The 13,771-nt window shown below is 38.6% G+C and overlaps 1 protein-coding gene across 1 annotated transcript in view; it reads right to left on the reverse strand.

Annotated features, from left to right (window-relative positions):
* Positions 1 to 3,987: 3,987 nt before the first annotated feature.
* The window catches only part of LOC139729510 (inactive polypeptide N-acetylgalactosaminyltransferase-like protein 5), a 31,587-nt gene continuing 21,803 nt past the window's right edge, over positions 3,988 to 13,771 (reverse strand). Inside the window, exons 4-10 of the mRNA XM_071640435.1 lie at positions 10,559 to 10,759; positions 8,687 to 8,804; positions 7,877 to 8,065; positions 7,022 to 7,159; positions 6,463 to 6,561; positions 5,467 to 5,604; positions 3,988 to 4,140 (exon numbers count right to left, since the gene is read on the reverse strand). Coding sequence (XP_071496536.1) covers positions 3,988 to 4,140; positions 5,467 to 5,604; positions 6,463 to 6,561; positions 7,022 to 7,159; positions 7,877 to 8,065; positions 8,687 to 8,804; positions 10,559 to 10,759 — 1,036 coding nt within the window. The remainder of the gene's footprint in view (positions 4,141 to 5,466; positions 5,605 to 6,462; positions 6,562 to 7,021; positions 7,160 to 7,876; positions 8,066 to 8,686; positions 8,805 to 10,558; positions 10,760 to 13,771) is intronic.

The following is a 13,771-nucleotide window of genomic DNA, read 5'->3' on the forward strand; positions in this document are numbered from 1 at the left end:
CACTGTTAATCTCCCTCACTTTCCTCTTTTTCTCTCTCCGTCTCTCTACCGTTTATTAAACATATCCACATTTCTTCCTTTGCGAAAGACCAAGTTTAGTGGATACCTGGGTTATGGTTGTCTCCGTCCAATGATTCGATAGTTATTCATTCCGATTAGGATCGTGCCAACATGTATAAATTCGTAATACAATGTACATGTACACGATGAAATACATGTATCATCAGCGAAACTCCGAATCCTGTAGATATACCGGATACACCATTGGCTTGTCAGTAATCGTCTGAATCGATCTTGGATGTAGGTCTATGATAATGGCATAACTTCATTCATCGTAGACGACACTCGATACTGTCATATGCTTTAAGTCGTTAAACCTATACATTCTCAGTCAGTAGCGAATAAATGAACATGTTTTACAGCCACATAAGGGACACATTAAAGAGCATTGGATGAAAAGTTGAAGGCCAACGTTTATTCTTTGCCTCGAATATCTAAATAAACATCCATAAAAGTAACGCACACTAATTCTGTTCGCAAGCACGTACAAAGACAAATTCGAACAAACATAATTATGTGAAGCGTCAGATTCACAGTAAGCAATCGGAAGCTGCCGAATTTCCAAACAGACATTCTTTAAAAAGAAGAAAGGAGGAGGAGGAGGTGGAGGAGGAGGAGAAGAAGAAGAAGACGAAGAAAGAAGAAGAAGAAAATGAACGAATAAATGAATGAATGACACCATGAAAAAGGCACCGCTCATCTTGTTGCATCATACTCAGTTTGTTAATGTAATATTCCTTAGGTTTTCTTCCCAACACACTTCCGAGCAACAGTGTGAAGGTTGGTCCTCCATAAAAGCTTTCGACAATCAAACCACAACAACAACAACAAAATCTATGCACTTGTCCATGTTCATGCATTGAACATTATTGTATCAACAAGCTGGAAAATCAGCTCTTAATTTCGGACAAAATTATTTCCTGAATTTATCCTCTAAGTGATAGAAAGCAACCACAATGAAGCATTTAACATTTTATTCGATCTTGGTGTATGCGCTAACATTGACCAGCGCTATAAGTCCAACTTAATAGCCCGAATTCACGAAGGTGGTACAAATGAAACCATGGTTTAAACCATGGACAAAAACCATGGAGTGTCACGTGTGGCATGGAATATTTCGTTACGAAATCAGTCAGTTCTTCTATGAAAATGATTATTTTGTATAGAAATGATAACATTTTGTAACTAAATGAACATTTCGTCGACGAAAAAATAATTTCGTTAACGAAACGGTCATTTTGTCGACGAAATGACTAATTTCGTAACGACATATTCCATGCGACACTTGGCGCTCCATGGTTTTTGTCCATGGTTTAAACCATGGTTTCTTTTGTACCACCTTCGTGAATTCGGGCCAAAAAGTCCAACTTATGCAACGTGCGATTGTGTGTGAAGTTGACGCTCCCATGACAATATTTTGTGTGAGGCGTGCACGCAACTCGTGCGCCACGATGTAAAATGAGTGATATTCACGATAACGTTGTAGCAAAGTAATAATCGGAGAACATTCGGTATACTTCTCTGGACAAGTGTCTGCAAACACATTTTTTTTTTCAAAAATCATGAAAACAACAAAGTAAACTGTTCACATAGCTATGGTGATTGCCAGTGAATTATATTGACCGGTCTGTTGTGTATCGCCCCGCTGTCTGAACTGAGCATTGGCTAGCAAACCCACAATAATCTGCGATTGAAACGTCCTGAACACGCACGTGAACACACATCAATAATTTATAAACGACCTAACTTGGGTTAGCTCTTGAATTGCTTTCTATACAATACATTAGTGCAGTGTGTGTCCATGCAATGTCTTTTTAATAATATCTCAAACACTTAAACATCCATTAATACCCATACAATCATAATACACGTAGATGGAGGGGGGAGGGGGTGAAAATTGTGAAAGTCGGAAAAAAAACCCTCGATTTTCGCAAGTTGAAGCACTTTCTTCATTCCCGAGAATTTCTATTCATGCGAAGTTTCTTGTATTTCGACGTTAAGATACAACTATCAAAGAATGCGTCGTGCAGAAAGAATTATTATAATGTCAAAGCAAGTTTCCTTGAACTTCTCTGAGAATCACAGATCACAATGTCATGTCGTATGTATAGGTACAATAGTAAAAGAATATCAGAGTGTTGAGACCATGATAGTTAATGTAATGACAATTGTGGCAAAATAATTGTCTGCTGTCATGGTTGTGCGAGCTTAAAGGTAGATGCATGCTTTGGTAGATGCATGCTTTGCATCGCGACCACCCCCCCCCCCCCCCCCAACACACACACACTCGTCTTCCTTCATTTTCATCGAACAACAGTAATGTTCTTGATATCAACTACCGTGTAGAATATCAAACGTTTCTTTGTACTGGTGGTATTAAAGTAACAGCAAATGAGAAATTATTGATATTAATTTGATTTAGTTTCTTAGCTTACTTACGACCTCTCCCAGGGGGGCATTTCATGATGCATTTTGTCCGTCAAATTTGCTCTCAGCCAATCACATGCAAGGATTTCTGTAGCTTTGAACAGTTTGTCAGACGAAATATCTGACAAAACGCTTCATGAAATGCCCCCCCCCCCCCGATCGTCTTAGTAAGAGATGGAGATATTTCGCAGCGTTTTAAAAATATGTCTAGGCCTTGATATTATTTCATCAACATGATGATTGATGAATACTAGTATACAAGACTAGTGTGATGAGAAACCTTTATATCGTACTGATACTCCTAGCTACAATCAATCGACAAGTATTTATACTCGCTCATGTTACCCCCTCCATTTTAACGCCCATGTATACTTCAAAACTGAAAACAATGTACCTTCACAAGCTAATTGATATCGAAGAATTGCACTTACAGCTATAGACAGGAGCGGCTCGTCTGTCGACCATAAAAAGAACAATAAAATAAAAAGGAGGTGTGCAACTGATCTATGTTCGTTTGTCCATTAAGGACAATGCATCTTTGTTTTACTTTCGAAAGTCCTCTTTATGTCACGCCATCCCCAGACATCACAACTCATTTTTTTTCTCTCTCTCTTTTTCTCTATAAGGAGATGGATTACTTGTTTATAATCAAATACCTAGCTGTATGCACACTCCATATTGGCTCTCTGCCCATCAACTTCGCGTAAAGTTATTCTACAGTGTGACCATGCTGGGACCACGTTCCAACAAGGGTAGACACAGTGTAGTCGTGATTTCTACTATGCTTTCTCGTTTGTAGTCAAATCTCTTGGTTACCATGGTAACGCGTTCTTCATATACGGTGCATGGAGGGGCGTGAGAGTATAAAAGCGAAAGCGGAAGACCGTTCCACCGCAATCACGTAAATATCGTCCAGAGTGAACGTGACAGTCAATGGTTACGAGCTTCCTATACATCGCAAATTGATAGTACTTCTTCATCCATAAAAATGTAGACCTGCAAAAACAGTGTCTTTAGAGATAATGATAAAAGGAAATGACGATGCCCTCAATGTATCCAACTGGCGTTATCTCCTCTTTGAAGTCCTGTAGTGGTTTCTTCAAGCAGTCTGCAGAGACTCCAACCCCAAGCACCTTCTGATCGGGAGATTCTCCCGCCTGAAACCCCTATCAAACGGGAGACTCCAATCTGATGTGCGCGAAGTTCCTTGCTCTGGGTTCTAGCATGCTCTCTCGTTTTATCTACGGCTTATTTTTTCAACATAAAATGATATTAAGTAAGAATTCATTTCAAGCGGGAGACACAGAGCCAGGGCGGGAGAAATTAAATCTCAAGCGGGAGAACGGGAGATTTTGCAAAAACGGGATTTCGGCGGGAGATCTCCCGTCGAAAACGGGAGAGTTGGAGTTTCTGAGTCTGTGGATGAGGAGATAAATTTCATGTCATTGCTTTCCCTTGCAGAAGTCTCCCACATAATTTCGAGTTTCGGGATAAGATACGTCAGTGTTTTGCTGCTGTTTTGCTATAGTGACTGAATTCCCAGTTCTGTGCGCTGCGCTCGCTGCATTCGTTGGTCACCATCTGCGCCTTGTAGGTTCGGCCCGCCGATATGTCGAGACAAAGTTCGCTTTCCCGATGCTGTATGTGTCCAGGCTGCACAATTTTAAAGAAAGAAAAAAAAAAGAAATTTGAAGGATAGAAATGATAAAATTGAAACGGACAATGCGCACGAACACAAAATACCTGCCAATGACCATTATAATCATATTCTGTAAGCAGTTAATGGACATAATCTTTTTAACACAAAATGCAAACTAGAATATCCGTAATTTGATTTTTGTTATGCATCTAGAGAATATCACCCCGAGAAGTTCATTGTTTCAGGGCATTTTATGAATATGCCTGCCAATTTGAATAACCTTTGAATTCCATGTTTGAATTATTGCTTTAAAAAATTGCATATTTTCAGTAACAAGTAATCAAAAGGGAAGGTTGTATCTCGACAGCTGATCTTTAACTGTCATGTAATATTCTTTCCTATTTACATGCACATAAAATACTTATTTCATTTAGCGATTACTTATCCTTCTTCCACCTATCCGAACTATACATGGATAGGATTAACCTATACGCGGCGTATTTCGATCTATTTCCCTGTATAAATTGCCATCTACTCTTCAGATACTTTTAAATGTGTTTCGAATGTCCATTAGCAATGTTTTCCCACGCATTTCCTTCCACGACAGAGAGTTGTGTTACTCATTACTGCTTCCCCCTGCCTCATGTCTCATCATGCTTATCGCGAAGATTAAAGCGCGATTTTTCTCTAACTGCACGCTGCCTTTGATGCAAACAGATGACACCAGATCGGTAAAAATAATATCGGTAATATCGGACAGAAAATGAGGAAGATGTGGCACTTCGAGGTTTGATATAAGATTTCACGACACAGCACAATATTGGTTACGGTCATATAACGCAAGACATTAAGGTGCCAGTCTTGCCTTTGCCTTTTCATCAACATTTCACAAAATATCTCTCTTTCATAGATAACATACTTCAATCAAATGAACAATGTTTGTCTTCGCTATCAAGATATTGCACTTACAACAATGACTTTTGACGGGTAGGAGTAGACCAATAAAAAAAAATCATTATATCGTATTCTAACATTGGGGAGTTGTAGTTCAACGGCATCGTCAACATGTAACCCATTCTATGCCAATAAGTCAAATGTGCACAAATTCCACACACACATATACCCTGTGGACGAGAAATGAACGTGGCACATACAGGGATAATTTTTACCGTATTCTATAAATTGTTTTCAATATCTTTGTTTGCTTGTTTGTTTGTTTGTTTTTGCTTGCGCTCTTGTATGGTGTGCATGTTTGCCGTTTCAGTCTGTAAACGGGTGTCAGCTTTTAAACATTGACTTAAATGAGTGAATCTTCCCTTTAAGCTATTATCATCCGGTACCTTTGAGTGTATCCAGGCCTGGCTTCCTCCCATACCGTGGCACTCCTCGATGGTCACGTGCTGACCGAATCTATAGTCTGACAAATCCAGACACAGCTCTTCAAATCGAATTTCGTAGTCCTTGGTCATCAACAGCATCTGTGGGGGAGAGAGATGGGTTTGATATGGCTGATATAGAGATTCTTCTTGTCTAATATTTTACCATCTCTCTTTCAAGTCAATGTTATTCTATTTCTTGATTGAAAAAGACATCCAAATCTACAGCTAAAAGGCTGACAAGCTTTAAAAGTACGATTTCAAGGCAAATATTTATACAATATTATATTGTCTATATTATAGGACCTACATAAAACATACCATTAATGTACATAAAAGATAGAATTGATATTGAAATTGAATCTGAAGCTGAATAAGTATACTTTACACATTAAATTTAGGGATACTTTCAAGGTCCTCAATTTTCATGATTTGATATCAACACACACCAACCATATTACATTCACGGAAACATCGGACGAACATTATTTTCTTTGTCTAAGCTCATACGTGCTGTTTCATTTTCATACAAACTAATTTTAATGGTTCATATCGGTGTTAAGAAATTGTACATGTATTTAAAAAAAAATTCAAACGCCACTCAAATTTCCGTATGAATCAAGCATTATCATGCCACATACATCCATGTACATGTGGTATAATCAAACAATCTATCCTCTACAGAAATAGGTGAGCAGCTGTATTTCGGTTTCTTTGTTTTAAGAATATCGAGACACCATTCATATTTTACTTCTGACAAGAATACTTTGTACTCCCGATTTTAGACAAGCATAGGCCCTATGCATTTTCCTCCATAAGATGATAATAACCTATTATGATAATACACTGGCTGTTGCAGAGTGTCAAGTGGTGAAGTATACAGAAATATTTTGCACAGCCACCACCGGGAGTCACTGTAAGTGTCCATGGCGTGACGATCTCATTGAATTATACTATTACCTGAGAGTTGGCATTGCTGTGACAGTTATCCAGCATGACTTTCTTTCCTTCCCCTCCAGAGGGCGCCGTGAGACACAATCGTGCCTCACGATTCTGGATCTGCATTTCGTCAAAGAAGGAAAACAAAAAATCATTCAGGAAGGTAATTGAAAAACGAAACCAAACACATGTAACATTTCAATTCTGAAATTTAATGAGAAGAACTTAAACAAGCATAACATGTGACTAACAAGAATCATTCTGGTCCGGCAGGTTGAAATCCCCAGCAATCATCCCGTCTTACTGGATTAAAATGACAATCTTTTACATCGAAATTTGGGTTTCAGTGTAGGACGCTGGCTACATATTAAACATAACTTCAATCATGCATAAATTATCTAAAATAATACAGGATATTTTATGTCAAGAGAATATAATGACATATCTCTTCCAAGTCAAGGATAATAGACAAGAAGCAACTGCGCCCTCCTTTGTGGGGGGGGGGGGGGGGGGGGGGGGGGGAAGAGACGAGAGACGGAACTGGACTCGAACGAGCATTACTCATTGGTGAACCATTTACCTGACCCCAAGCCCGCTTGGTTCTGAGTGACGTTGCCAGCAGCGACGGGGCCACGTGGTTCAGATACCAGGCGAAGTTGTGACAATCCAGTTTCTCTTTCCGCTTCGTAATATCCGATATATCTCCAAAATACCTATCCTGTTAGCAATAAAATGGACAGCGAAGAACTAAATAATGTAGCAAGATAACATTGCAAATCAAATCGGGGCAGTTCCAAGCGCAAACAGGACCATAATTCAAAAAATAATTTCCCAAATCCTAAAAGTTTTAATATTTTCTTATGAGGACCTGTACAAACTTTCCAGGCAGCCTCCAGCAGATTCAAGAAGACCCTGCAAATCTAACATGGAGTCACTGAAAAATCCAATGATTTGATTTCATTGATTGTTTCTTTATTATCATCATTATTTATTATTATCTAGGGTTAGTAATCATGTTTTTAATTTGAAGACTGAGTTTTCACACGTTTTTACATTTTTTCACCTCTATAATGATATGAGTTTGCGACATTCTTAAGTACAATTTTATTGCAACTTTAACAGCAGCGTTACCGAGCATTTCATGCAGGCGACTATCGAGCAGGCGACTATCTGACTAACTGTCAGATTCAAATTATACTGTGCTCAGTTAGTTCGTTCAATTGACTTTGTATTTCATTTATGGATGAAAAAGAAATTCTGAAATAAAATCACAATCAAATCAAATCAATTCAAATCAAATTTCAGGAAAGAAAAATAGAAAGAATGAAGGAAAGGAGACACAAAGGAAGAGCAAGAGAAGGAGACAAAGAAAATAGAAATGATATAAAAGATAAAGATTCATCATCACAAAAAGTAATTTCTTGAACATACTCACTTTCGCTCCGGGTACAGTACTGTAAAATTCTTCCAGATATGTGTCCATCCAACTCTCCGCGATTCTTATTGAATCATGGTCACGTGATGAGGTGTCGGCTCCCGCGACGGAAGTGGGTGGGGCCAGAAGGCTTATGCGTCCCACTCTACTACACGGCACGACGTATACCGATCCACCGCACATCCAGGCCTACGAGTGATGGTGGGTGTGTGTGTGTGTGCCAGATATTCACAAAAAAGCAATTCAAAAAATAATTCGTCAAAAAATAGGCAAAAACATAAAGTGACGCCACAGTCAAGAAACCACTGTGAATCGCTAGAACTATCAACAATCGGTGCTACGAATATGTCTTCAAAGTTGAAAGATGCTTAGATTTTCTATTTGTAAAAATGACCAGTTCAATGGAACGTGCACACACTCTCTGATTCACCATTAAGTTAGCCTTCCTTTAAGTAAGCCTTCCTTTAAGTATAAATCATCAATTCACAACATCCCTGTATGCATTTTACAGCAGAAAGACTTACGGACTTCATGAAGTTTAAAAGGGCAAAATGCCAATGAGGAAGTCTGAATATTATGAGTGTATACAGTTTTATGTATTTCACAACCTTTTTGTAGTATTCTCATAAATTATGTACAATGCATGTATATTTAGTCAAAAGTATACGTGTCACATTGCTATTCTTTTTTTATGAACTCTGTAAGATTTCTGTGAATAAGAAAATAATCAGAGATGAAGCAAGCCAACGAAAGTATAGTTTGTTAAAAAGAGGACATATAAACAAAGTATATGCCACTTTTTGCGCCTACCTTAAAGGAGAAGTCGAAACCAGCTTCACTAAACCCAGTCAAACCTCCATCAAGTCCGCCAACACGGTCGTAGAATGATTTAGCGACGGCAAATATCCCTCCGCTCAGTAGCGGTGACCTGGTAACAAGTGAATCAGAAAGCAGATTTGGCAGCGTTGACAATATTTTGAAGCTGATGAAGGACACAGTCTACTCTCATACACTGTATCTTGAACCTGTCAGAATCGTATGCATCTTACGTGCTTATAATACTACTATAAAATAACAATGAAAATGCAGCCTTATCCATCTAGGGAGGCCTCTCTTAGTGTTTCCAATAATTCTCTACCAGAGGGGCCCGACATTAGGTCGGCATTGTCTGGTATTCATAATTCACACCTGGGTTGAGAGGGACAGCTTGAAACATCTGGGCCCCATTTCATAAAAAGTTGATATGATAGCAACTCTTGCTGGAATGGCAATTGTCATGGTAATGACAAGAATCGAGCTTCCTTATTGGCTGTTGCCATGGGAAGTTGCCATTCCGGCAAGAGTTGCTATCATATCAACTTTTATGAAATGGGGCCCTGGTGTAAGGACGTACGCACTTGGCAGGATTCGAACTCGAGGCCTCCGTTTGAAGATCACAGATTATCAGTGCCCTAACACTACTCCTTTTACTAATAAAAATGAGTGTAATATTAATGATAGAGATAATCATAGCAATATTGTTAAAAGATGTTCACGATGATAATGATCATGATGATAGTGGTTATTTTATTATCATTATTATTATTATTATTATTATTATTATTATTATTATTATTATTATTATTATCATTATCATATTATCATTATTATTATCACCATCATCATAATCACCATCATTGTTATCATCATCATTGTCCTTGTATTTATCATCATTACCATTATCTGGATAAATGAAACAAAGCTGAGGAGTTCATCGTTGATTTCTTTATGAATTATTACATTTTTACATTAATCACTCAAAACATATTTTGCCTTGAGTTAATGTTTTCCGGCTGAAAAACAATGTGCTTGATAAGAGTGTTGTGAAGTATGCATTTGGGATATAAACGTGCTAAGAGCCAATAGTAATCCTGACTACGTGCTTTTCACCGCTGATGATCTATATACAAGGTATACTGATTTTGTTTTTCGTCGCGACGAAGTCGGAAGTTGTTGTTCTGCTTTACATCAAGTATTTATAGAGGAATTAGAGACTGATACACGCGATTTACCAGGTACGTGTTTTCAAACCGCCGACGCGCAGGGATGCGGATTGGTCTGTGCTATTTTCGGTATAAATCCTGCAGAGCTAAACCTTGAAGCTCCTTCGTTAAACCACTCATTATCCTTGTGACTCTGCTTCAAAGAACTCCTTCACAACATCTTGAATAGCTCCCTCAACGACAAACGAAGGGGATAATAATTGCTCTTTCTTCCAACGTTATTATACTGTATCTATCTACCATACATCTATCCAAGAATACAATTCAAGATGCATGCGTAATATGGATTTTATTTCAATAAGTTACCATTAAACACCTTCCCCGATGGACTCTGAAGAAAAAAAAATGGGGGAAAATCCGCAGTACATGTATATGAAATGGTAATCGTAAGGTCAGCATGACCGTACATTTGCATGTCTTTAAGTAACAGAAATTTTTATCTTATGTTTCATACACATTTCTTTGACAGATATGGGATAAAGTAAATTTATAATGATTTTCGCTCATCGGATTGTGTTTGAGTGTGTGCGTGTGTATTTCGGGGGCTCATCATGATGTTATAAAAGAGGGGAAAATAGAGAAGGAGAAGAAGAAGAAGAAGAAGGAGAATAAGAAGAAGAATAAGAGGTTTTACAATTACCTGACGGGTTCCAAAGGGTTAAGTCTCTCTGCGATCTCAATCTTACTGAGGGGTACTGAGCGTGGTTCCAGGTTCCACCGAAAGGAGTGGCGGGCCAGCGGGGCTGCCCTGTATGCAAACGTGTCGGCATCGATGGGGTCGACGATCGGCGACACCACCGTGGTCGGGCCCTGGTGGATGAGATCGAGCATGGGCTCCAACCTGGACATCGTGTCAAAGTCGAAAAAGACTCCAGTTAACAGCTTGGATGAAAAACAGAAACACTAACAATTTAACAAACACGATTTGACACAAAACAGCCTCAGCTAAAAACAGTTACATGGTTTGTTTGGTTTGTTTGCTTGCTTGTTTGGAATAATAAGTTAGCACACTTTCGGCTGCTGTAATCGTCGCTTGACCCGACAAAAGCTGTGGCATGTGCTTTCCGGTAACCTGTTCCCTACGGGATCCCACGAGACTCATCTACAGGTTTTCGGGACAGTGGGATGAACTCCACTAAATTATCACCTAAAAATTACAATAACCATGATAAGGCAGTGATCGAACTTATTGACGAATTTCTGGGTGCTCTTTACTACTGCGTGGCAGCCAGGGAGAACAGTATAATATTTAATATAGTCATTTTGGCGAGACAATAGGAGAGTGACGTATTCAGGCTACACAGAAAGAAGATCGATACAGCACTAATGTTTATGCGATAGTATTGCTCCATCCAGGCGCAAATTTTCCGGAAATGTTTGTATCACCGAGGACCATCCACAAGGAAGAAGTCCCTCTAATCGGAAGGACACAAAGAAATAATTTCAGCCTTACTATTTCATATACAATAGGAAACACAATCTCAAAAGCAAAACGTCCACGTTCCCTTCTGTATGTAAAATCACGTGGGAATTGCACACCGGATACAGAATGATTCTTCGAGAAACATATATTATTATGAAATTGATTATCTTATATCCTATGATGACTCTGGAAGACATGAATCAGTGTCAGGAGAGAACGATTTGTAGTATGGTTAACCACCGTATAAGATCAACAATCTACACCTTTCGTAATCCTGTTTCCCGTTATGGTGTTACACACATTGTCATCTAAATTCAGAGTGCATGTAGATAAAAATAGGATGGACGTGTTTTGAATCCCTGATTACGCAGCAACATGATCGGCGTCAAAATGAGACGAGAGAGGGCGTGTCTCATGTCGGAAGGGATGGTCAAACCGAGAGCATACAAAAGCAGACAGGGAATGGCGCTCAACCACAGGAGCTGAATAAGCATGACGTGAGAATGAAAATAGCTCTACCGGTATTTAAATGGTTGCAGACTTGATCACGTTCGTTGTCGATTACTGTCATGATGGCGGGCTGCCCCTCCCACCCGTCCTCAATACCCCCACCCCCCTTCTCAACATCCCATCCTTCTGTCAAAACCTCTGCCTCCGTCACTCGTCCTTGTCCATTCCTTGACTTGGTCCAAAGTTATCCTCCTAATTACCCCCCCCCCCCACCTCTCTCTCTCTTTCTTTACGTAACCTTAGGTTATAGGTACTCAGGTATAATCATTTTTTTACCGATATATCAATAATATTGTGTGTGAACAGTAAGTTAGCGATTGATTTATTACTAGTCAATCGCTAACTTACTGTTCACACATATAGACACACACACACACACACACAAATTGATATTCATAATTATATGAAATCATAAATCATACATGTATTTCTCTGTCAATTTATTATGCCTGTATACGTACATACATGCATGCATACATTACATACACAAATATGCATGCGTACATACATCTACATTTTTATGTAGAAAGAAATGTTCTATGTGTGTGTTTATGTATAATATTATACATACATACAAACATAGAACATTTCTTTCATTCCATATCTTTAGCGCTCTTTATAACATAACTAACGATAGCAGTTGCTATGATTATGACATATAAAAAGATAAAGTGATGGTCCGGATAGAAAGGAAGAAACAGTGATTAACCAGTGGACAAAACGAGTTGATTTGTGCTCGTACAACTACCACTGACATGCATATTCTCATCATACATTTTGTGGAATGCCCTCCCTTTAAATAGGGCTACTTTGTTTTGAAGAGAGCTATCAACTATTACAAACATACATAAACAGTCACCCCTGCACGCGCCTCCAGATACATTATTCCCAAACTGTATCTACTTGTCATGGCGGCTAAGAAAACAGTGATAATTTCCTTCCGTGGGATTATTCTTTTCCCCCCGTTATTTTACTTAATCCTTGCTGCCTTCAGGTAGTCTAAGCAACTGAAATCTTAAAGGGGAAGTCTCCCAAAACTTATAGGACCCATTATGCTACGGGGGCTGCACGCAAATCAAGCTACGCTTATGCTGTAGCCCCTCTGTATTATTCATTGTAGTATGTTTTGTTGTACTTTTGCTGTACATTGTACACAGGCAATGAACAAGAAAATACTTATATATATTATCATATTTATGTTTGTACAGGAATGTGTATATGTACAATGATGATACAGAAACCAATAAATCAAATCAAAAATGTTTCCATAGGAAATAGAAAGAGCACTCGGCCTATAGCTTCTCAAGAGGACATAGGGGAATAATATTTGCTTTTGCTTATATATAAAAAAAATACTTTCATTTAGAAATAATGAAACTCCTTTCATTCTTTCCTCGTAGTTCTACTTTACTGTAATATCAAAAGTGTTGTATAGTTACTATCTGGAAAAGGGCGGCTTAACACAGACTTCAAAAATTCATGACTTTTAAACGGATCGTCAGACTTTCTTCAAACTTTTACTAAGTGTACTTCACTGCTCTTTATGTTTTCCCTGAATTCACCTACTCATGTAATTATAATTGAGGGAAGCGTCCTCTTAAAGACTAAGCAGAAACTATACTTTAAAGCTTTTCCTAAACCAGGCAGTATGACTTGGGATATTTCCAACCTTTTGGAGTAACTGTAAATTTAGAGACCGCATTGAATTTCCTGTTTATGCAAGGCAGAGCAGCTAAGGGCAGGTTTGTGGAGCAATGTAAACAGCTCGCATGTGTGTATTTATGTGCGTGGGTTCTGGTGTGGGTTATGTTTGACAAATGTATTGATTATGATAGAAGACATCATAAAAGTGGATTTGACAAGATAGGGATAGTCCGGAAAATAACACTAGGACCAACAATTTTGCAACTGAAAAACTGC

Source organism: Diadema antillarum, unplaced genomic scaffold, assembly GCF_040938485.1.
Source record: "Diadema antillarum isolate AM-2024a unplaced genomic scaffold, OU_Dant_1.0 seq00000244_RagTag, whole genome shotgun sequence".
Taxonomy (NCBI): Eukaryota; Metazoa; Echinodermata; class Echinoidea; order Diadematoida; family Diadematidae; genus Diadema; species Diadema antillarum.